The 26339-nt window shown below is 37.5% G+C and overlaps 1 protein-coding gene across 1 annotated transcript in view; it reads left to right on the top strand.

Annotated features, from left to right (window-relative positions):
- The first annotated feature begins 8985 nt into the window (after window positions 1–8985).
- DACH1 (dachshund family transcription factor 1) overlaps window positions 8986–26339 on the top strand; it is a 379138-nt gene continuing 361784 nt past the window's right edge. The window contains 1 exon segment of the mRNA XM_060079776.1: window positions 8986–9812. Coding sequence (XP_059935759.1) covers window positions 8986–9812 — 827 coding nt within the window.

Raw genomic sequence — 26339 nt, 5'->3', positions numbered from 1 at the left:
GTTGTTTTCTTTATTTCTTTCTTTAAATACACAAGTGAGGCTATGCTGGACATGTGAATGAACTGAACTCTGGTTCAAAAACTAAAATGACTTTGCAACATATGGGGAAAGCATGAGGCTGAGGATGCCAGTAGTGCAACCCCTTCCCTGAGTACACTCAGAATCTGTACTTTGATTATGTTAAACAAGAATTAAGAGGCCTGTGAAGAATTCTCAGAAAGTAGTTTCTTATATAACACCCTGCTAGTATCCCACAGTCCTGTCCTGAAAACTGGTGGAGTGAGGGGTTGATCTAGGATAATCTACTCAAGTAAAAAATTAATAACAATGACTTCAAACTTGGTGAAGACATTATCAGTAGAGCATTGTATTACTCTCTGTACTGGTAATTTTTTAAATGGTTAATTTCTAAGTCTTATTTTTACTAGTTGAAGTATAGTTAATTTACAGTGTGTGATAGTTTCAAGTGTACAGCAAAGTGATTCAGTTATACATACATATATATATGTGTGTGTGTGTGCTTTTTCAGATTATTTTCCATTATAGGTTATTACAAGATATTGAGTGTGCTTCTCTGTGCTCTACAGTAAGTCCTTGTTGGGTACCTATTTTATATATAGTAGTGTGTGTATGTTAATCCCAAACTCCTAATTTATCTCTCCCCCCGCACCCCACATCACATCCCCTTTGGTAACCATAATTTTGTTTCCTATGTCTGTAAGTCTATTTCTGTTTTGTAAATAAGTTCATTTGTGCTATTTTTTTAGATGGCCAGGTACATTCTCAGAGCAGTTGTGTTCATCATTTTCCATTCCGTTGTTCAAAAATGCATCTCCGACTCAGGATTTAACCTTTGCTAAAGCATAGTTCTGAGAAAATCACAACAAAATACTTTCCCCTTAAAAACTAGGACTTCAGAGCCCTGTTAAATCAAAAGAAAAATTCTTTCTCTCCTCCCCAGTCTCACAGCCCTCAGGATTTTAAATGGTAATGACCAGTTCATTTGAGAAAATGGCATTTTAGTGCTTCCCCTCATGAGCTCTTAAGGCATATAAGGTGTCTCTTTCCCAGGGATGTGCACCTCCTTTTGTTTTCTGGCATTACTGGAACTGACCTGGCATGGATCACTGGGTGAGCAGGCAATCTTAAACACTTCTCATATAAATTACTGGTTCCTTTCTAAGTGCAATTGCTCACAGGGTAATACACCATTTCACAACTCTGATAGCAAAGTCTCTTCATTCTACTGTGTTCCACACACCCCCAGGAAATGAACAGACAAAAAGACTGATGGCCGTGTGAACCTCAGAAATGTACAGTCTGGTTCAACCTCGAGTATGTACATCCTGAGCACTTTGGTATCTTTCAACTCTATTCCCTTCTTTGACTCCTCTCAAATCCTCTTTTCCTGCTTTAAAACCCATCAACAAAAGCAAAAATATCAACATGACACACCTATGTGAACACTATAAAAAGCAAAGCAGTAACGAATACTATTTTTCAAAGTAAATTCTATTTTTCAAATTTTCCAGAAAAGAAAATACTGCTCACATTTTATGCTCTACATTTATTAGGTAGAACTGACCCATCTAACTCCCATGCAAAAGAAGCTTACCATTAATTGAGCACTCCAAGATTCACTGGTTGCTCATCATGGCCACATTTTCCAAACCAATGTCTTTTTCCCATGAACTCTAATGACAAGGTGTGTTTTTACTGACAGTTGACTTGGATCAGAGCTTGCAGGATTGTATTTCAGGTTGTAACTCTGTAAAACCCTGTAACTTTCTTTGAAGTTAAACAGTGTCAATCTGTTTCCATGTCTGAATAACTCTTAGAAGAGCTTGCCTGACCCAAGTCAACTCACTGAAACACACTATTTCCCCATAATTGATGTTCCAAATGAATGTCCTTTCATAATAAAATGTGCTGGAAAACAAAACAGCTTTGCATCCAGCACAAGTTGCATCATAATTAAATTTTATTTTATCCCATCGAGGCATGCTAAATGTTGAGCAAAATATAATTTTAAGTAATTTGTTTGTATTCTTATCTGTAGGAGTTGGAAATTAACAGCATTGCTAGTTCGCGTTTACTGTTAAGCCTGGAGAGCGGAGAGATTGCTTTGCAAACATTACAGTTATTATGGCTGCAGTTGGTACTCTTTGTATAAATTATTGATCAGCCAGCTTATTTTTCTTTCTGCTTAATGGATATTATAGCATAGTTGTTTACAACGCTATAGTTAAGGTTGTGTCAGCACTTCCATTATAATAAACCCCCTCTGTTACAGGGGGTTTATAACTTGTTGTAAAAATTTGCTCTGGGCTGAAACTTGACATATAAGATCTCGAGCTGGAAGGTGGCAATTGTTATTCTTTCAACTTAAAAAAAAATCTCTTTGTTCTGAAGGGCAATAAACAAATAAACAGTTTATTCTTTTGTAACAATCCTTGAAATTTCTGACTTCAAATAGAACAATTTTTATAGGCTATTTGTTGGACAATGACCTCTTCTTTTATTTAATAAAGCAAAGAGAAAGAAAAAGGACCAAGATAATAAGTTAAAACAAAAACAGAAAAGCAGACAGTGAATCAGTAGAAACTTTTATAATTAAGTTTAATACATTTCTCCTAACATTGCAAAATCACACCATAATTTATGTTTTAAATTAAACATGCATTTACACTACGTAAGACTTCTTTCCACCCCCGTTCCCAACTATGTATCCCTCGAGCAATTCATACATCTTAATACTGATATTCTTTAGAGAAAAATGAGCTTTTGGTTATTTAAAAAGAAAGGAGTATGACAATTAGAAAGTGCCATATATGAAAAGGTGCAATTGAAGGTACAATAGTTCCTAGAAAACTAGGAATTTAAATATCCGCCTGACTTTTTGACCTTCAATCCAGTCTGCCATCCCTCTTCCCATTTAAGAGATGAAGGGAATTAATCTCAATTTATATCATTATTTTTGTTGCTTCCTTTTATGATCCAACTCTAAAATGATCTCGTTGTGGGTTTTTTTGCTTGTTTGATTGTTTTTTTTTATCAAATATTTGCCTGTGCAACTCTTAATACCAACCCCCAGATGGAATTAGGACACTTAACACTGGAAGTAAGTAGTGATGAGAAAGTGTAACCCAGTTATCATGGAGAGTTGACTACTTGTCGTAGAAATGATGCAGTTTGGAGTAAGGAAAACCATTCCATGATGATTTTTTTTTTCTTTGTAACTGTTCTCCTCTTTGCTCCTCTAACTATTCTCCTTTCTCTCCCCCGACATGGGTTTAGAGATTTCTTACAATATGCTCCATAACCAGCAAAGTATTTTCGGCCAACATGTCACCTTCACTTTGAACCAGGAGAAAACGGGGTGAGGATAGAAGATTAGGGAGGGAGGAACAGGAATGCCAAATTGTGCCATTTGGTTCTGACGTCTATGCAAATGTGAACATGAATAGGTAATTACTACATGTGTTCAGTAAGCATACATATATGGTCCATGCATTTCCATGCTGGAAAACAAGTCAGAGTTACTTATGACCATTTTGGCCACTCCTTTATTAAGAACGGCAATTTGTAATAAAAAGTTTGAGCGCTTCAAGTTATAGTGTGCTCGTCTCCCCACCTTCTGTCCTTTGGGTAATTTATCACCAAGCTCTCTGCACCTGATTAGAGAATGTATCCTTGAGATAAAAGTCATATTCCTTGTTTGAGGAGGGACAGGAACTGGAAAAGAGGGAGACTGTAGAAATGAGACACTAAGTCGGAAGTTGGAACCCCAGGTCGGGGCAGCAGAGACAGAAAGTGTAAAAGTAGGGAAGTCTTTGCTTAAGGTAGTCAGGGTTTATCTGCTGAGCTGATTGGTGAGGCCGTGTGTCTGAGTTAAAAAGGCTTGAGAGAGTTACTTGGCATAATTTCTCCATCTTCAATGATTTACTACTGAAGTGCAAACATCAATTTTGGACTCTCTCCTGAGAAACGTTTAACAAAGTCAGTCAACTACTGGTATCCTGTTATCTTTCTAGATTTGCCAAACTTGGAGAGCTCCTTTATAAACCTCCGCCTGAAGTTTGTCTTTTTTTTTTTTTTTTTTTTTTTCTGTTAAGGAAACAGGTCCATTAGTAAATAAGGAGATGTGAAAATCATCTTCCTCTTTACTTTGCCGTTGTGATATATCTTAGAATTGTTCAGAAGTGCACCCTATTGTGAAAGCTATTTGTGCCGGGTGTGCTAATGCACTCTTTGATTGAGTGAATTAGCAGTCATAACAATCTGGCAGTCTGGCCATAGAAGTGTGCTCAAGTTGATTTGTATTATGGCTGGACTGGAAAATCTAGTGTTAGTTGTTTTTTGCCCTGGGGCATTGTTTGTACCAAACTCCACTTTTCATTTAATTTTCCAATACATTTTGAAAGATTGAAATGCTTGTGATCAACATTTGATCCACTTGCATTATTTAAAAAAGAATTCTGAAAGTAATTTCAGATTCCAAAAAAACCTTGCTTTCAATTAGAGTAAACATAATTAGAGTGACGTCGTGCTCGGAATGGTAAGTCTCTCTTTGAATCTATTAAGCATGTTATCTCCTTGTCCTGTCACTGAAAGGAATTCACTATATATCTGAGGTAATACATCTGTATTTTTCTGTTCATGCTTCTAATAGAACTTGGGGAAAAATTAAAAGAATAAAATTGCAAGGAACCTTTTCTTGTTGTCCTTTCTGCATATTCCCAAATTGTTTCTGCTTCATTTAGTGTTTCAGGAAATTTTGAGATATTAGCTTTCAGGAAATTTTGAGATATTCGAGAAACATTCAGATATGTATTGCCTTTAAGTTATTAGAACATTTTAGTTTTTTTTAAAATATTCTATGAAATCCACATTTTCAATCTTAATTATATCAATTGCTATATTGAAACCTTAAAGATTTAAAGACATGACTTATCCTAGCTTTGTCAATAATTGTATCTTTCTTACAATCCTCTGCTTTGCAGTCATTTACCAGAATTATAATGCAGCATAGATATAACTTTAAAATGACTATTGATTACAGAGAAAGCTTTGTGAAATCATTTAGTCAGTTTCCCCACTTGAGAAATCAGTGAATAAAATAGGTCAATAGATAAGGATGGAATGGATGTAATACAGTGCGATGTCTCTCTGGGTTATCAAAAGGGTCAAAAATGAATCCCCATAGAATTCATGGTTTTATACTCATAATATAAAATGAAACTTACCAAATCCCAACTCTAAGTCCACCTTTCTACAGATTTATTCTTCGTTTTTAAAGCATAGCTTTTGAAAATATATTTTTATGTTTCCCTGTTTCAACAGAAGCATTTCCTTGTCACTGTCCCTTTTAACCAAATAGGATGCCCTCATCTTCAGGCTAAAGCGCCTGTTGTTATCCAGGTATTCACCGGGACTTTTGCTGCAACAGCTAGTCTGTATTTTCTCACTGTCTCCTGCGACCTTACAGCTCTTCTCAAAACTGCATTTCCTAATGCACTGAACTCTGTCTCCTGTGCCGATTTTTGTTAAGTAATAGATGGTGAGCCCTGAGACCACTCTCTCTATTAGTTTCATTCACAGGGATGTCTTCGGGGGCACGGAAGGAGGGGGAAGGGGAAGGGAGGGGCCAGGAGGGGGCAGAGAGAGGGAAGAAAATACCCTCCCTGAACTGGTACAAGCTCAGCTTCAAACGATATCCTAGGAAAGAAATTAAAGACTTCTTAATTAGTGCAGCAATTAAGCTTTCTTGGTAGCATTTTAATCAGCATAGGCCCTATCAAAGGACAAACAGAACAATTTGCAGGTCTTTGAATTTTAAACAGTCTTATTGATTTTAGCACAATACGTCTTCACAACACACAGGGAGAATTTTCTAATATCAGTTACAGTACTCTGAGTTATGCTTATGCAAATTGAGTGCAGGTTGGAGAGGAGGAGATGGAAGGAGAGGACCTGAACCAAACAGAGATGTAAAACAATAAACAAACAAGACAAAAGCTTGGAAACCTAAAGATGAGATAGGAAGAGTGGGAATTTGAAATTTGTGCAGTTGATTTATCTGCTGTTATGAAATACCGTTTGCCTTAATCACTGGTAATATTTCTCAAAAAAAAAAAAAAGGAAAGAAGGAAAGAAATTTGAATTTTTCCAGGCTTTTCTTTCCTACATATTTTAATTTGCATTATGTGCCTTTTCTAATCCTATTGTTTGATCACCAGGGTGAGTGGTAGTTCCTAAAAAACGGTTTAGAGACCTGAGATGGGGGGTGAGGGGAAGGAAGCTCCCATTCAGGTAGGGGCAGGCGCCCCAAGCCCTGCCTCTGAATGGAGCACGTGCTGGGAGACGCAGGGTTCCCTGCAGAAAATTTGGACTTTGCTTTGATGCTGGGTGGGATTATGGCTTGGTCAGCTATCATTACTTCCTGTCCATGGCTTCGGAGTGTAGCAGGTATTAGGTGAGTGACAGTTTAAGGTAATATGAGAAACGAGAATGCTTAGAGCAGATTTGGGGCATTTATTTCTGATTTTTTCCATTTGTGTGTCTAGAATTTAAAACGAAGAAACTAGTTTAGCATTTTAAAAACTAGAGCAGAGTTTATTAAAGTTGTGCATGCAATTCCAGAATAAAATCAGTAGGCATAAACACTTAAAGAAGTGTTCTGATGTATGTGATATAAATCCAATCCCTATTTTTAACTGAAGTCAGATAAGAGGAGTGAAAATTAATATAAATTATTTCTGGATATATCAAACTACATTGGCTAACTAGGCAAAACAACTGTATACACTGTAGCTATCTTATAGAAGTTAATCTACTTTTTGGCAACAATCAATTTTCTGAATTCTTATGACCCAGGAAAGCCTCCTGATATAACTGCTATGCCCCAAAAAGTTTAGTATAAACTTAGACTAATTAGTCAACAGTGCCATATTTCTCTATAAATATTTCCTGCACCTTTTGACACTAAACTTCAAAAAGGTTAAAGAAGTAAAATGATAAAAAGAAACATGATAATAATTTCAGCACTACACTGTGAACCCGATGCTAATAGTTTACTTTTAAAATCTGTCAAATGCTAAAGCACTGTTTCTATCTTGTAAAGTTAATGAACATGTGCAGACAGGTTTAAAGCCTAATTATTTAAGATTCCTAGAGATATAAACAGAGAACAGACTTGACGTATGCTCAAATCACAGGTTGTTCAAAAATCCTTGAATAAATAGTACTTTCATGCAACAAGTTAGAAAAGGGAAGAAAAGCAGAGAGGAAGGCAAAGAGGAAGAGAGTCTTAAACTCAGCCTAGTATTTTTAAGCATAGCCTCCCTTTCTGCCTTTACAAGTCAACTAGTGAGCTTTGTTTTTGTTCTTTTCATTATTTACAAAACATATTTCTACAAACTGAGAAGGACTTTCCCAAAATACAGTGATACTTTTGAAATACAATATATGTGTGTGTAGATATGTGTGTGTGTGTGTGTGTATACACACACACACACACACATATAGTTACTCACCTAACACATTAGCAACCAGCCTTGGGTTTTAAACGATATGAGGATGGCTGGCGTCTGTGCAAGACAGGTGAATTAATTATAGAGTTTTAGGTAAGAAAAATTAGTGTGTTGTTTTCCCCCCACTTTCTAAATCTTCAAGGGTGCCTTATCTCTTCGAATTCTCTCGGTATGATTGGCATTTCTGACCTGCCTTTGGGGCGAAAGTGAAGTTATTCTCAACCATCCACATCATGGCAAGCATTTCTTTCTTTCCACAATCTATTAGGAAATGAGGAATTGAATGCAGAGCATTCCATGATTCTTAAGCGATTTCAGACTACTTTTTCCCTACAACTTGAAAACTCTCCTGGAATTTTTCACTATCTTTAAACAAATAAATAATTGAACCGACAGATAAAATAATCAGATGCAGAAAACATGCACTTTGCTTCCACATGGATTTTCCTCAGAATAATTTCTTAATTATCATGAAGGGAGAGGATGTGTTTTCATTTATATCTCATGGCAAAAAAAACAAAAAAAAACAAAACAAAAAAAACGAGCGGAGATACATCCTAAATCCTTGAAGGAGAGCTCGGAGCGCTATGGCTCCTCTTTAAGTTGGCAGACGATTGCTCAGAAGGTTTTGGAAAAAAATTACGAGTCTTCGCGGACGAAATGGAATATTAAGACATGCAGTCTAACGGTAGTAGAAGAGAAAAAGTAGATGAGCCCTCTTTCCGATCGCCACTTCTGTGTCCGGGCTTTTCCTCTCCGTCCCTCCCATAGTTTCTTACTTATCCTCCCCCTCCCCTCCTCCTTTTCTCGCTCCCTCGCTTTCCCTGGGTCTCGCGCTCTCGGAGTCTCTGCTCCGAGTTCCTGGTTGGATAATTTGGGTTAATACTAGTGAGTGAGGTTTTTGCGGCTTCAAAGGGTATTTCAAGTTTCCGGAGCTCCTCCCCTCTGCACCGTGTGACAACAACAACTCGTCCAGCCGGCAGCCTGCACTTTTCAGCTCATTTTCTCTCTGTCATTCCCCGCTCAATCTTTGATCAATGTACTTGCCAGGGAGAACCCAAGTCCTTCAAACCTCCTTTTCACCTTCATCCTTAACTCTGTGCTAGAGCGGGACCCACACAACAACAGCCGACCCTCCCCGTCCCCCCCCCTCCAAACCAGCCCCCGATCCCAGCCCCCGGAGAGGACTCGCATTTCGACTTGCGGGACACTTTTGTGCGTTTCTCTCTAGAGCGCCTCTCGCGCTCGCCCCTCCTGAGCTCGCTCTTTCTTACCCTCACCTCCTTTTTTCCCCCCTTCTCTCCCTTTCTCCTTGTCGTTCTCTCTCAGAGTTGTTGTTGTGGCCCCCTAGCTCCTTCTCCCCCCCGCCCCCCTTTTTCCCCTTGCCCTCCCCGGGGTGTGTGGCAACTTTTTCCCTCGCTTCTCCTCCTTCTGTTTCCCCTTATATGTGACCATGGCAGTGCCGGCGGCTTTGATCCCTCCGACCCAGCTGGTCCCCACTCAGCCCCCGATCTCCACGTCTGCTTCCTCCTCCGGCACCACCACCTCCACCTCCTCGGCGACCTCGTCTCCGGCTCCGTCCATCGGGCCCCCGGCGTCCTCAGGGCCAACTCTGTTCCGGCCGGAGCCCATCGCTTCGGCGGCGGCGGCGGCGGCGGCGGCCACAGTCACCTCCACCGGCGGCGGCAGCGGAGGCGGCGGCGGCAGCGCTGGCAACGGAGGCGGCGGCGGCGGCGGCAGCAACTGCAACCCCAACCCCAGCCTGGCGGCCGCCAGCGGCGGCGGCGGTGGCGGCGGCGGCGGCGGCGGCGCCTCCAGCACCCCCATCAACGCGAGCGCGGGCAGCAGCGGCAGCAGCAGCAGTAGCAGCAGCAGCAGCAGCAGTAGCAGCAGCAGCAGCAGCAGCAGCAGTAGCAGCAGCTGCGGGCCCCTCCCCGGGAAACCCGTGTACTCGACCCCGTCCCCAGTGGAAAACACCCCCCAGAATAATGAGTGCAAAATGGTGGATCTGAGGGGGGCCAAAGTGGCTTCCTTCACGGTGGAGGGCTGCGAGCTGATCTGCCTGCCCCAGGCTTTCGACCTGTTCCTGAAGCACTTGGTGGGGGGCTTGCACACCGTCTACACCAAGCTGAAGCGGCTGGAGATCACGCCCGTGGTGTGCAATGTGGAACAGGTTCGCATCCTGAGGGGACTGGGCGCCATCCAGCCCGGAGTGAACCGCTGCAAACTCATCTCCAGGAAGGACTTCGAGACCCTCTACAATGACTGCACCAACGCAAGGTAAAGAGCGGGGGGCAGCCTCCGCCGCCCGTGGTCCCTTCCCACCGGTCTCCTCGCCCTTCCCTCGCTCCCTTCAGGGCGCCGCTCGCTCCGCGCGACCGCGAGCCGCGCGCTCCGCCGAGCGCGGCCCTCTCCTCTATTTCCTCGGGGCTCGGCGGCCGCTCCCGACCCTCGGAGAAGTTGGCACCTCACCCTGCCCAGACCGCATTCTTCCGGCCGGGTCCGCCCCTTGCTGGCCCGGGCGCGGGGGCGCAGCCGCTGTGGCACGGGAGAACCCCAAGCCTCCGGGCAGAGGGGGCGGGAAGGAGGAGGACGGTGCCTTTCCAGGGGCCACAGCGCCCTTCCTGGGCCGCGCCGGCGTCAGGGGACCCCTCTCAGCGCGGCCGCCCGTGTGCGCGCTCCCTCGGACCCGGGTTCCACCGCAAGGCGCGGGGCACTGGCCTGGCTGCTCGGAGGCGCCAGGCGGCATCCCGGGGGCGGAGGGAGGTCGTGACCCTGCTCGGCAGGGTTCGAGGAGCGGGAAGACGCGCTCCGGGTGAGGGCCCCGCGAGGTAGCCTTTGGAGTGGGTCACTTGGAGGTCGGGAGGGAGACGGCCCCAGAGGCCGAGAGGCCGGCGCAATCCCGGGGGACCCAAAGCGAGTTCAGCTCGGAAGCCCCGAGGGCAAGCCTGCGGAGGGGAGGGGTCTGTATGTGCGCGCATCTGTGCGTGTGTCCGCGTGTTTGCGTGTGCGTGTGCAAAGAAGATGAAGGGGTACGTTTGCCCTGGGGCAGACGCGAGGGGACCGGCAGGGTTCCTTCCGTAGGGGGAGGTGACCGGGTGCCTGAGACTCTTGGAAGCTGAACCGGAGAGATGGGGAAGGAAGACCACAGCTTGCTCTCTCGGTCTCTCTCCAAACTGTTCTTTTTTTCTTTTCCTTTTTTATCCCTTTTCTTTTCTTTTCTTTTTTCTTTTTTTTTGTTAAGGGCTTAGTAGCTCACGCAATGAGCAGGTGCAGGCTTTGCACTGGGATGCTCTGTGGACCTGAATACCGGTGCCATGACTTCCCCAGCCCGGCAAAGCGCGGGAACTCTATAGAGGCCACGGGACCCGGAGCCCGGCCCGACCAGTTTTATGCTAATGAACGCTCACTGGGGGAGGATCTACCGAGAGGGGGCGGGAGTAGGGTAACTTGTCAGTTTCGGGGTAGAAGTGATCATTCCACCCGCTCTCACGGTTCCGTCTTGTCCCTATCTATCGTTGGCTGCAGAGGGTAAAGTTCAGAGATGTCGGGTAAAAGCGAGTAGGGAAAGTTGGAGTCCAGAAGTGAGCGCTTGGGAACTGCGCGCAAAATGTGTGCAGAGACTTCGGTACCCTCCAAATAAGTTTAAAGATCGGGAGAAGAAGCGGAGTTTTACTCCTTTTGGGTGTGTGCCCCTAGTAGAGCTAGGGAAACAGAGGCGGCAAGGAAAGAGGCGCAGGACTAGACCAGAGGAAACCGGGGTAGAAAAGCCCCTAGCCATTTCTTCCTTGGGAGAAGACTTCTGGCTAGTGCCCCCGGAAGACTGTAAGACGAAAAAGACTCGAACTCCAACCCAGTAAATGTCTTACCCTGACCTAGCCAGAAACTCTTTTCCGTGTTTATTTGCCATTCTTTGCATCGGGCCATGGTTGTATATCTGGGTTTTGAACCTTCATTTCTACTATTCTCGGGTGAATGCTGAGCGCCCGCGTGTGTGTACGCGCACGCGTGCCCAAGAGTCTGGACAGGTGGCAGTAAAGATTGAGGGGGAATCTTGATCACTAAACGTCATTTACGGAGATAATTGGAGTCCTTGGGTTTACAGAAGATAACATATTTGCAAAAAATCTACTGTTAAAACAAGTTGAATCAGGGCAGACAATTGTTGCGGAGTTGTTATAAAGAATGCTAGTCGAAATTTGAAGCCAGTTCAGATATGATTGTGGTGAAATTGCCTACCTATCCAGTAGATTGGCGAAGCGCTGTTTTTCTTAGTAACCAAACCACTCTTCTCTTGAATCTTCTTTGTGTGTTTCTTACAGCACACACTGTACTAGATAATTAATGGCCATTTCACATAACACGCAAAAAAAATTGGTGGAGAAAACTCCCTTCAGAGACTGCAACGTTATAATCAATTTAAAGCAGGTAGTGTTACACCTCTTACAATTATTCTCTTGATGTTTTGTGGGGTTTTTTTTTTCAGAAATTTCTGAAATTTTGGAATTTTCAGGTTTTGGAATTGAAGTCCTCACTATATGGTTGGAGAATATTCTTAAAGTTATTAGGGAAGAATTTTAAAGTATTTTTTCCCTGAGATTAACAAAGGGTCTGGAGTTAAAACTTTCAGAGCCAAGTTAAGTTAAATCCAGTAAAACTGCTTATCCCTTCAAAAATATCTCATCAGTACTCTAATTATATTTCACTCACCTCATTTTAATACTTTACAATTAAATGTGTTATTCCAAAACTCTATTTCAGGTTAAAGTTAAATGTGGTAAGTTTGTTGATTTACTATTGCATTTTGATCTTTTATCAACTACAAGACTTTCTCAAACCTAAACACATGTAAATACTGAAGAAGATGTGTAGTTGTAGATATCTGCCTAGGTTTTCCTAATTCTGCCACTGACTAAGAAAATAGAAAACTTATCACTGAACTCCCTCTCACCAAAATATACTGTTTGCATTGTGATGCATTATTTTTTAGTGATAATTACAAGTATTACTGTCTTACTTCTCAGCGTTGGAAACAATATCTACAATATTTTTATCTTGAATTTACAAAACTAAAATTACCCTTTTCATTCAAGTCCAGTTTATGCCCTTACTATTAAGATCCTTTTTCATTCATCTATATATATTGATTTCTTTCATTATGGTTTCTTTCTCCTCTGGCTACTTAAGAGACTATCTAAAGGAATAATTTATGCAAAAGATAAGAGGAACTGTGCAGAAAGGCAAACTATATAAAATAATATGTACATAGTGTGCAAGAAACATTAAATCTTAGCACTCTCAGCTTTTTACAGAACATGTATTTAATTATGTCTCTTAAGAGTATTTAGATACCAGAGAATCTGAGGAACCAAATTTTTGATGTTAAGGAAAAGAAGGGTTCATAAACTTGCTCAAAGTGGCTCAGTAAGTTAGTAACAAACCTCGGAGTGGATTTAATTTGCTTGGGGCTATTGCATCAGTGTGCTATCTATGAAAACTAGAATAAATGTTGAAGCCATCTGTCATTACCACAAGGAGATGAAACAGAGACTGTCACCTCCTTGATAGTAAAGCTAAATAAAATAGGGGTCTCAAAGCATGAAAGAAAATATAAGGAAATATATTTAAAAGTTGTCAGAGGACAAAGTCTGACCTTGATCAGCTTCCTCTAATTATTATTTTTCAACTAAACATTAGTTGCATGAACTTGGCTGTTGCAACAGAGGTCACTTAATTAACTGGTAACCATTAAACAACAACAAAAAAAGAAAAGTAATTATGTACATGGTCAAGTCTCTGAGTCAGTTGCTTCTTTGTAGATTTGGGTTAGCATTCAAGTTTCTGTGAATTCAGGTAATAAAAAGTGACTCTGTTCTATTTCGTCATCTAGAATAATTTTTTTTTTTTTTTTTTGAGCATTGCCAGAAGTTGATTTTATCTCAGGATCTTCCAAACCAGCTTGTGATTTGGGTCCTACATAGCCCTAGATTTACGGTGTTTTTAACTTGAAAAGATTCCATTTAGTTTTATCAGACATTTTATATAATTATACATATATTTACAAACAGTATTCTTTTGTCTTAAAAGTCAGTACCATCTATTGACAGCAAATTGAGAGACTACATGTCTTTTTCTGTCCAGTGGTAATATATGAATGCAGTTTTAGTATAAGAAGTATAAAATATTTTCCAATTCTTGGCTCTTTTTTTGTCAGAAGTTTTTTTTTTAATAAAAATAGCATATTTATTTAACATTTCCTCAATTACATGCTATTCAATGGCACGGACTTACGCATTTATGCCTCGATGTAGAAAGTTTCAACACAATACAGACTCCCTTCTCACAGATAATTATGATACTTGGCACAGAGAAATTCAAAACTTACTTCAAATGAAGAGGGATTATGCTTTTGAAGTTTTTGTATTACAGTCTATTAATGGCTCCTATAAAGCCTGATGTCTCGTCGTATAACATTTCAAGAAGAATATGGCATAATTAGAAGAGTAGGGCCTAAAATGGGAAAGTTTTTTGGTTCCATCACTTATCTCTGCACACTTTTTAAATGTTAGTAAATTGCAGTTTAATAACTAATACATAAATAAAATATAAGAATATGCTGATCTCAGATTTACCTTGTTTAATCACATTATATTGCAAGATACAAATTCTCAAGTTATTTGGATAATATCTTTCAAACCTGTTTTTTTTCCCCCCTTGGAGTTAGTCTCCAGTGATATCATAATCATTATTGTCACAAAGTGCACATAGTTATGAGGATGAAGATGGTTTACTTTCTGAACTCAACAGTTAATGCCCTGAGACACTTAATTTGATTTGCACATATAATTTTTATTTTGTGATGCTTCAAATATTATGTAGAATAAACTACAAGACAGGCTTATTTTTTTCTTGTCAGAGTTTTCTTGCATAAAATTTTTGTATTTGCATTTAAGGCAGAATTTTTAAACTTCATTTAGTCTAAATCTGCTGCTTTTGTTTGTTTGTTTAATCTACCACATTTCACGGAAGTTGCATATAAATTATTGAGACCAATATTAGCCACTCTCTTTTTGCCTCACTACCTTCCCCAACCTCCTGAGATGTGACACCCAATATTGATTAAAGTCTTGGCTGGATTTGAGCATAAATCACTCTTCTCTTTGGTGATTTACCATGTGTGATTCACTAGCATACAAAAACATAATATGCTTTATTGTTTCTCATTTGCTGTTTTGTTTTTGGAATGTAAGTAGCATTTGTAGCTTAATGTGCTTAATGTGCAACCAAGTAGTTGTTATTTTAGGAAGAATTTGTGCTTTGACTGTCAATTAGTATTATTTTATCTTTCCAAGTTATTTTACTAAATTGTTTCATACAGTTGCCTTTGTTAATCAAGTAAAATAATCATTTAAATTGCACTGTATTAGCAATATAGAACACATGTATTGCAAAATATAATAAGAAATGAAACTCTCACAGGTTGTAAGCTGTCTCCCTTTGAATCTTTGTCTGAAGAAATTAGTTTGAAATATGTCTTCTTAAATAGGTACAGGTGAGTCTTCTAGATTTCACTAAACATTTTGGTTTTAAGGTTTTCATTACTTGATTCTTTAGAAAAGTTCAACTTTGCCTGAATTTAATCTTTCCAGGATTTCATTTTCAGATTGTTCACCAAGGGAAAAAAAAAATCACATCAATTTATATACCTTTAAAATGACCAAAAAAAATGTGAAAAAAATGTTATTAACTATTTGGATATTTTAACATGTATTTAAGATAAAGTTTTATCAATTTATGTTTGAATTGTTATGAGAATAGGATGACCTTAACATGTGCCAGCATGTGCCATTCTCTTTACTGAGTTACTGCACTGTGATTGGTCAGTCATGTGTGTGTGTGTGTGTGTGTGTGTGTGTGTGTGTGTGTGTGTGTGTGAATTCTACAGCTAAAATTTCAGTTAAGAATACATTAAAAATACATTTATATTTATGTTTTCAGACTTAGAGACTGCATTAAGGAGCCTCTTTTCCATTATATTTGTTATGCTCAATAATTTATTTTTTAATGAAGAAAACCTGACTTAAAAGCCCACCAAATGGGGCTTAGATAAGTGGACTATCAAAGGCTCTGATCTGCACAGATACATATATCTCAGGCATACCAGTGGCTCTGTGAGCCCACATTGTCCTCAAATTCCTTTACTTTCCTTCTCTTCAATTTGTCAGAAGTATTTCCAATCAAAAGTAATTTTTTTTTTACTACAGTAGCTGTCCTTTAAATAACTTTTAATTGCTGATATTTGCTTTTTAGAATACGTCCAGTATAGAAGTGACTCAATTAGAATAGTGAGGTTAGTTTACCAAATTATTTCTTTGGAGAGCCGGAACACCAAGGAGAGTATATTTATATTTGGTCTAGTAGTTAGTGATTATATTCAGTCTAGTAATTAGTTATTATTAGATTAAGTGGTGGATCATTTTATATTGATGCATCTATTTACTTTGGGAAGGTATTTGAGAATCTTTTAAGATGGGGTCTATTACAGATACCTGTCCAATTTAAATGTTCATATTTATTTTATAAGTATTATATCCATATAATCATATATAGAGAATGATGCAAATCATTACATGATCCAAAATCAGAGACCTTGAGCCAGGTGCATTTTAAATTTCTTGTGTGTTCTGATTTGGAGTTATTTTATAAGATAAGAGGATCCTAATTCACTCATTTAAGAAAAAATTGCCTGTGGGTTTTCTAAATTGGATATAGAAATGTCCAATGACTGAACTTTGTTAAATGTGTGGCCCTGTTGCTTTCTGATTCATATTAGCTTGGGTTGATCCAGGATATCAAGCTGGGATTCTTTTGCACGTTTAAATGTACGTGACTTGAGTGAAAGCTGTCAAAGACAACTTACTAAACTGGAAAACTCACTGTGTATTTAATTTGTCTTATATTTTTGTGCTTAAAACATACTGAAGTGTCTAAAAGTCTGCAGCATGGCAACACACTGAATAGCTAGCTGTTTTAAAAAAGTTTTAGAGAGTAATGATTTTAAAAAAAAGAACAGTTTAACTGAAGCATCTAAAGTATGTTATTATCTAAGACGAATACACTACCTAGAATATAGTGCATGTTTCTTGCAGGAAATAGGAATTGTTTACTGTGATTTGAAGACTAAAAGTAATTTAACTATAGGTAGATTAATAATAATCCTGCAGTGGATTTTGAAAGTAGTATATATGTTTGACAAAAAATTGGATATGCTTTTCAAGCATGATTTTCTCAAAGCAAATATTGAAATGGGCAACAAAGTAGATTGGTTACTTTTCGTTAGTTAACATTGACGAATTGAGGAATGTTTTCCTTTCCTTAGAATAAATGAACGGAGGGGTAAACCAAGTATTAAAAGTCACAATGTAACTTATCTTTGAATTTATAAATGGTATCAAATGTTTCTAAATAATTAGATTACCCCTGTAGTCACAACAGGAAAAAACAATGCTTTTCTTCAAGGACAAGGAAAATATATCAGGAAAGAAAGAGTACTAGTCAAAAGGGAATTATTTTATAGAAGCACATACAATCATTTGCAGGAAATACTTGCTAGTTCAGTTTAAGGGATATGGTCATTTCTTAAGTAAAGGTAATGAAAATAAATCTCTAGAGTATATTAATCAAGAAATATTTCATTACATTCACATATCAAGCAGATGAAGTATTTTGTTAAAATCTTAAACTGACTGTATCCAGAAATTGTATTAATAGCAGCAGTAGGTCAGCTGTTTTATTCATAGCCTTATATTTTAAAAACATTTTGTTACAAAAACAAAACAAAACAAAACATTTTGTTTATGTATGAACAAATCACTGAAGCTGTAACGGATCTTTGAACCCATCACACCTCTGCTAAAATAGACTGATATATTCAACAGTATTAATTCTTATTTTATATTTAAAATATCTGGTTTTGTAGCTTAATTTTTGGAAATGATATTTATGTCTTAAGTTAGGTAGTTTGTAGCTTAATAGTGCCTCTGGATTTTAAATGAATAACTTGGAGCGCTTTTCTTTGTAATATCACTGTTCACACATTTTATACTAGGATGGATGTTCTTGTGTATGCAACAAGTGTAAAATTTCTATCAGTATTCAAGAGATCTTTGTGGTGGATATTTTTGTTTATGTTAAGCTTAGCCCATTTGTGGTCTATGTATTTATGCTTAAGTAACTATAATCCCTTTGTTAGAAAAGCTTTTACGTATACGTATTTGTGTTTGTACACACACACACACACACACACACACACACACACGAGAGGCATGTAGAACATAGGGCCAGAGGACCAACAAGTTACTTACAAAAATAGCTTAATTTTGCTTTCTGTAATTCATTTAATATAAAATAACACATAAAAAACCAATTCTACTTTAGTGAATGACCATAGAAAACTATATTTAAAATTACTTTTAGGTTGAAAGATGTAGTTTATATTTAAATGTTTTAAAATATAATTATAAATTTAACATTATATGGTTATTAAGACAGTGATTAAACACTTATCTTGATTTTCCTAGACCTTTATTTTTATGATAACTAAGATATACTTTTAATTCTCTCTGAAAAATATTTATAACTGATAAGTATTTTATTGTATGAAATCGACATTAAACTATTAGGTATTAGAATCTGTATGTTACTGAAGAACATTTAAAGTGTTTGATGTCATTGCACCATTTCTTTTATTGGTTTATTTCATTGCTGCTTGCACTTTAGAGCAAGCATATCCTTTAAAATCAGTGGATAAATGATAGGAAAACAATATCATAATCTAAGAAAAAAAGATTGCTCTTCTAAAAGCTTTGCCATCAATGAGATGAGTTAGGAATGGGGTCAATGGGTTAATCTGCAGGTCTACATAAGGAGATGTGTATTACCACTTCTTGCAGTGGACTGTAATTGTCTTTGCAAACACCTGGTAGAGGTCCAGTTAAATTGAAATCAATTACTTTCTCAATCATTCCATGGCATATGTCAAGTCATTACGTCATTGGTAAAAGTGCAAGCATGCATGCATTGTTTTGCAAAGTAGGAAGAAGCTTATAAAACAGTGATTGCTTAAAAGACTCTGCTTCATCTAAAGCTTGAGGAATTAAAAAAAAACACTTGGACATAGTAACTTAAAATGACATTTGGTAAGAAGTTCATCTTTTCATTTAGTTATCTAAGTAAAAACAATATTTCACATTCCTTTCTGCATCATCTGGTATGTATATATACTTAAAAGTTAGTGAGAATGGTTTCAAAATATTTTATGACATGTGACCTCTGACACCTTTATTCTTACCTTCTAAGAACCCTCTGACAAGTATATATTATAATCAAAGATGAATATATGTCTGCTCTTCACTGATTTTTTTTTTTTCTTCACACCATTGACAGTACATGCAGATTTGAACTTGTAGCCAGGAATAGTGCTTCCATGCTTCAAATTGCCAGAAGACCCCCAGGGATGGAAACTTGACCTGCTTTTATGAAACCATAGAATTACATTTATACAAGTTACCCCATGGGAAAGGAATGAACTGATCCCAATTCAAACCTTAATATTGGAGCCTTCTGGGTCAAGTTTGATTTTTCTTTCTGTTAACACCTGTTTAGCTCCCAAATTTACTAACTATATATTCTTAGGAAATTTACAAAATACTATTCATGAATGGCATTTCACAGTTAAGCCAAAGTGCCATCAAAATTTGGCAGCTATTCAAGTTTTCACATGTGACTAAGATGCTACTTTTTAAAACAAAATATCTATCTTTCAAATATATATCCTAGATGTTAAAAGGTTAAATATAAATTTGTTTAATTGGACATGGGAACATTTATTTTGTACTTTTTAAATTAATTTCTCTCCACAGAAGAGTCAGCCCAAATAGGGGAAGAAACTTTTTTTCAGGGAGTTTTTCCCTGTGATAACATTTCAGAATACAGATTTTTATATGAGTATATTTAATTTTTCTTAGATTCACATTTTGAGAGGTTAAAGTTCTTATTGTTTTTTTAGTTGGATCACTTGAAAGTGTTTTCAGAAGGCTCCTTTGCCACTAGCAGTAACAAGTGAAGATCACTGACAAATTTTATACGTAAAAGCCATTTTCATTTTAGTTATGTGGACTGGGGCTAAGTTGGAAAACTAAAATTAATCATAGGTACAAAATAAAGAGGTATTTAGGTATGTATAGTTTGCTTAATTTCTAGAATATCAAAATGCTATATCATATATATATATATATATAAATGGATAACTGATATAAAATGGTAGGGTTATAATACCTCTGCTTATAACGGGTGATATTAAATGACTACCATTAGATTTAGAACCTACTTCTTCATATAGAACGACTTTCTCTTGATCTTATATATACAGAAACATTTTATAAAAGGTAAAGCAACACATATACATATATATCCCCCACTCAAATATATGCAATGCCAAAAAATAATTCCATGATTGGATTTTGGAATTGAGGTTAGTAAGTTCCTTTTCCAATAAAAATTGGAAAGAATTTCAAAGATCTTTCACTTCCTTTTTCACTTAACATTGGTAAAATCATTTGGAAAATTGGCTATTTCCTTACAAGAACCAAACATAAAAATTGCTAATAAGAATGGTTATAACAAATTAATTCTTGGAGTGTGGAAGAAAAACATTGAGATTTCCAATGGAAGGTACACCACTTTTCTTACTATCATAAGTCATGATTATCAAGGAGAAAATATTTAGGGTTTTAAACATATGTTGCTTATTTTTTATTGGCTGTTCTGTGGTAAAAAAAGAAAGCTCCTTAACTTTCACTGTAAGCTAACAGTTTTCTGCCTTGCCTCAACACATCATTTGAATTAAGCTGAAAATTAAGTCAATCACTTGGATATTTCCTAAGATCACTCTGTTGCCATATTTATAAAATAGCAACATTGATTAAATATTTCATTTAATTAAAAAGTTTGACCCAACTAGTTTCATGGTGATTTGACATGGCTGTTGGTCTGCACGTTCTCTGACTGTGAAGGAAGGAATGGAGGGAGGCAGATCATGTGACTCTACAACTTCATGCTGTTCTTAAAAGGAATGTAGTTAGGAAAGGCAGCTTATTCTGACTTTTGTAATGGCGATAATATGAAGTTTCTATGACCTTTGTCTTCCAGTGGCACTTTGCAGCTCTATTTCTAATAATGATTGATAGTATACCAAGTGAACTGCAAAACAAAAAACAAAAACCCAAACACCTTAAAATCTTGCTATAAAGTGTGTGAAAGGAGAGGTGGAGCTTTTATATTTTAGGTAATTCTCTGTAAGTAGAGTGATCCTTAATTTTGCACAGACTTCTACATCGTACCTCATATAGGAAGCCTTTAGACGCCAAACTAAATTTCATCCTCTTAAATATCTTTATCATCTAAATTGTCCTCATAATAAATCCTCTTTATTTTTGGTAGACACTCTAGTGAAATTTTGCATGAAATATAAATCCATATTTACCCATAACTATCTATCCAAAAACAGAACAAGCTGGGTTTTTGAGCTGTTGATATTTAGATTGGATTCCTCTAATTCAACAGAGTGAAAATATGGTTTATTTTTATTTATTTTCTTCTAATTTAGGAAATGACATTAAAATTGTATATATTTGATCTGAAGTAAACTTTTTTGCTCTTGCTTTTGGGGAGTGGGTTAAATAAGGGCCCATGACAGGGATGCTGTTTGTTTTTCACAAAAGTTGTTTGTGATTTCAGGTACTCTTGGGAAATCTCTTGATCAGATTCACATCTGTTCCTGTCAAAGTGGGTGCTAAGATACCGGTCACCCAGCAACCATGTCCAAGAGGGAATTGGGCCGATAATAACTTCAAAAAGGAATGACAGATGCTAGATTAGGATGAAAGACAAAACGCATGAAAAATGAGCTTGTTAGAATCAAAAATTTGTTCAAGCACCTTTATGCAAATTAAATGAATATTGAATATTTGCATGCATTTCTACTTTTTCATTTGATTGAAAAGAAAAGAATAGCACATTTAAACTCACAAATGTGACTTTTTCTTTTGTACTAATCAGCATACAAAGCTGAATCTCTTTTAAAAAAAATCAGATTAGCCACCTGGGTTCTTATATCTCTACTAAGTATATTGCCATGTTTTTCGTATAACAATAGTACTCTTTGGGACAACTTAGTTTATCTAATTTTTTTCATAATAAGCAATCTCGTGTGAAGGTTATTTTAGATAAATATAAATCTATTTCTTGGGAAAGCATTTCAAAAGTAACCTTATCCTATTGTCCTTGAAATTGGTTAATGTACATTAATAAAAGATCACTCAAGATGAGTTCACACCAAAAGCACAGGCTTCTCATTGACAGGTTAAATAACAATGCATTAAAGTAAAGCAAGGTAGTATTCCTGAAATGAAAAGTAGACAGAAAGATCGCTTCAAAATTTAAGATGCTTTTTGATATATTACTAGTTTTTCTATTGAATTGTTTACATACTAATCAGAATTTAGAAGAGCCTGATAAAATGTAGTGATTGAGAGAGGTTTCTGAGTCTTGGTTTAGCGATGTATAATGTGGTCACGTAGAGAAATTGATTTTCTTCAGAAATTAATTAATTTTTCATATCGCCCTAAGCTGCAGTTAAAAAGAGTGCATACTTGTCTGTTTTTTCCAGAAATATTGCCTAATCATATTAATACCATTGCCCCAAGGATGAAAAGATAATTGTACAAATGCATTTGGAAATATGTATCACTGAGTATTTATGATTAAATTATGCAAATGACCTAGCTCTCATCCTTTCCAGACCCAGATTGTCTAATTAGGATTGATATGCTGAATAGATGTTCCAGAATTTGAATACAAGCATGTCCAAGGAGCAGAAAATTGGAAATGACAAGGCTGAAATCCAAAGAAAAGTGTCTTTCGTTTCTATACTTTGTTAATGTGCTGTTAGCAGTTGAGGGTTTTTTCCCTCCCTTTGGCTATTTTGTGACTCATATGTCCATATTAGAAACAAGTATGCAAAATGAATTGAGCTTTAGCAAAAAGCATTTCATTTCTATTTGGTGCTTATATAAAGATAATAATTCCCTTGTCATTCAAAAAGAACATCACTATTAAGTTGCTTCAAACAATGTAAACTTAACTGAGTGAAGTTTTAAAAAACTTCCTTTGTATTGGTGTCAAACCTTTATTTCAAAGCTAGCTATCCAAACTTCATGGCATACCAATACAGTATTTTCTAAGGACGTGCTTTCTTGAATCTACAGTTTATTCATTTATTCATTTACTTAAATACCTATCTCCTTATATTTGGAGAAAAGTTTTCCAGTAACAGTTCTGATTAGGGGGAGAAAAGCAGCACTTTAAATGTAACAATGTTTGAATTTGAGGTCCTCAGCAGGCTTTCTCCCTTACTGATTACACTCATTCATCTTAGATGGTGGGGGAGTAGTGAGGGGGTAGGAAGGGACTGAACTGTCAGGACTCCAGCCTTTGTTAAGCAGCGGGTAGTCACTGCCTCTGAACCCGCCGGGCTCCTGCTTTCCATCTGCAGGATGATGGATTGCTATGTTTAATACATTTCAGCTTTTGTCTGTCATAGTGTGGACAGACAGTACTATCAGTGATTTCAACAGTGATTAGGGAACAGTTTCAAATCCCTCCTATTGGCCAGACAGCTTCCAGGAACATCTGATGAAACATATTCATTGGCACTCTCACCATGTAAGTGTGTAGTTTAACTAGTCAGAGGTTGTACATTCACTGTTTAAACCAATGCTGAAGCCCACTGAGAATTTTACTGGACCATATATCCACTTTAGGACAAAGTTACACGTGACAATATTGTAACAACATGGGGGTCTCAAACTAAAATATTTATCTCAAGTAGTCCCAAAGTAAGATAAATTTGTATTCTTTAAAGAGTAACAGCATATGTTTAACGGCAGAACTGTATTCCATAGACTATGATGTCAGTTGTTGCTACTCATCAATATTGAGCTGTTCAGCTATATTGGGAGGGTAGAATGTGAGGACTATGTTAAAACAATAAGACATGACATGGCATGTGCTATTCTGGGATTTGCTGAGCTGTGAGTGCTTTGTGGCTCACAAGTCCAAAGAGTGAATGATTTCAATAACCAGAACACCACTATGTGCAGCTCAATATTTTCCCTGGAGTGTCTTATTCTATTTATAAAATTGGTGCTAAGAAAATACAATTACCTAAAGGAAATGAAAATATTCTTTTAAACCATTGGTAACATAGGCAAAGTTTTATTTGGAAAATTGGACATATCTAAATCAATGGAATTTTACTAATACTATTACAATGGACCAAATGTAATGTAAATGACAAAATAAATTGAAAAGTGTATTATGAGCGTGGAGTTGCAACTCTCTGAATAAACAGGTAATTATCAAAATACTTAATTCAGCCAAAGTTTTACAACAGAAATCTAAATCAGGAAGAGACACGTGTTTTCAACTAATCTCTATTAATAGGGAAGATTAAAGAAAAAGTTTAGATAAGTTAGCCCCAAATATTCAATGAGAATAAGAACTCCAGGTACCCAGTTATATTTTCTCTTACTGGTATGGTTCTTACATTGCAAAATTTTCAACTGAGATCCTTTCAGTAAAGGTTTCTCATTTTGAATATGGTTACAAATACACAAATGCACAAATTAACGCAAACACGGCATACCATGTTTCTTTTTAACCAGTTCAATAGCTAAACTTGTTGGCATTTTGAGAGTGCTGATTTAGTAGTAAGGACAGGTGGGGCTGTACCTTCTGTGAGAGTTATACAAACATTCATATATTTTTCAGCTTACCTTGTTCTTTGCTTTATTTTAAGGCTTGTCTTATTGAAACGGTGTTTAGCATAAAAATTGTGCCTTCATTCAGCCTATTCTAAAGGAGTCATTTGTCCGAGTAAATCGAAGGTATAGCACATAGTAGGCTTCTGTACAGAAATTGCATAACTGGGTTTAAGTAAATCTAGATTTTTAATCAAAGCTGTTCACAATTTATATAGCATATAGTAAAATAATGTACCACCCCTCAACAACTGCCTAATCATTCTAATGTGTGGTTGTCAAATCTTTAGTCGTAGAGTATTGCATATTCATTTATTGCCTTCATAGTGTAGGTGGGGACAGGTGGGGAAGTGGCAAAGTGTTTATTCTTTTAGAGAAAGATAAGGTATGAGGGGACAGCTATTAGCAGGTCACACCCCCTGAAATCACTGTGATGTGCGGAATTTCTACCAAGTCAAATGGAAATGCATGGATGAGGCAACTAGAGTTAAGGTTCTGAACTTTGAGCTCTCAGCAGCAGATTGAATGGAAGAAAAGGCGATGTTGAGTCAATACTCTGTTCTAAAGCAGAACCATCTCATGGGATGGTTGTCCTTACCCTGCTATGTTCCTTCCCTTAACTATTTGTTAATAATTTTAAAGAAGATAATCAATAATCAGTAGAAATTTAGGATTAAGGATCTGGCTGGGGGATAAACCTTTAAGAGAGGGAAGGAGTTCTTATTCCATATAAAATCTATAGACACTTTCCCTCTAAATGTTATAGAAAATGTGTTTGGCAAATGCAAATGTGTATTTTGCCCATAGGTGAACTATTCAGAATCGTATCTCCTGTAACATTGGGAGTGTGTGTGTGTGTGTGTGTGTGTGTGTGTGTGTGCACGTGCACATGCATGCATCCACATGTATACTGTAGGTTGCCAACCCCTGTAATACACATTGTTAGTCCTATGTTTAGTTAAACACCATAATTATCAAGTAATACAAGTCATTTGTCTTACTGTGGTTAAACAAAGAAAAAAATGTGTGCTAGAAACTAAATGAATGAGTTTCTCAGGAAGCTAAACAAACAAGTTTGTTGTCTGAAATGTTTCGGAGTGGAGGAAGCTTAGAACCCCCTTTAATCTATTCCATCCATCTCTGGCCACAGTGAGAGTGCACTGGCTTCTGCGTGCGTGCACAGCAGCTCTGGGCTTAGCGTCCAGCTATTACTGTTTGGTGGATCCACAGTTTGGGGAGAAATAACGAGTCAGGCCGGCAGGTTCAACTTCTTATTTCTCAGGAGCTTCCTATAATGATTCCACCTCTAATGAGGTGAATTACTACTGCATGAAAAAGGAGAAAAAAGGGTTTTGGCCATCTTAGCTAATAAATCACATTGACTGCATGGCTGATCAGATTAATTGTGCATAAATCAGTGCCTTAAAGAGTCTTAAACTAAGATTCTACCAAAGACCAATCGATCCACCGGCTTGTGTAAAGGCATGGTCTCTTGCCCATAGCAAACTGAACAGGAGTCCACAATATTGAAACAGTTAATATGCTGTCAAATGTTGAAGTGAATGTTTTCAGATCTCAAGGGCACGACTGTGATGAGTAGAGCAGTTGTGACTGGGTTGTGTCAACTAATATGTTTTTGTCTTTTCTAGTTCACTTTTAGCAAGAAAATGTAATTCTCAATACATATACGAAAACTAAGTTTTGAAAACTTTATCAACAAGTGTAAGTTTGGGGAATTGTTTCCCACAAAAATATTATTATGTTATTTCAAAAAGAAATTATTATGGCTATCCAGGAGAAGTATTTCATTACGAGAATAGCTGTAGATTTGAGAGTTACTACTCTATAGACAACTTGGGGTCATGAGAACAATCTGGAAACTTGATTTCAAGTTCTGATTCTATCAGTTACTAACTGGGAGATGTTG

Source organism: Mesoplodon densirostris, chromosome 17 (assembly GCF_025265405.1).
Source record: "Mesoplodon densirostris isolate mMesDen1 chromosome 17, mMesDen1 primary haplotype, whole genome shotgun sequence".
Lineage (NCBI taxonomy): Eukaryota > Metazoa > Chordata > Mammalia > Artiodactyla > Ziphiidae > Mesoplodon > Mesoplodon densirostris.
The sequence above is the reverse complement of the archived record's forward strand: the minus strand, read 5'-3'. Positions and strand labels throughout refer to the sequence as shown.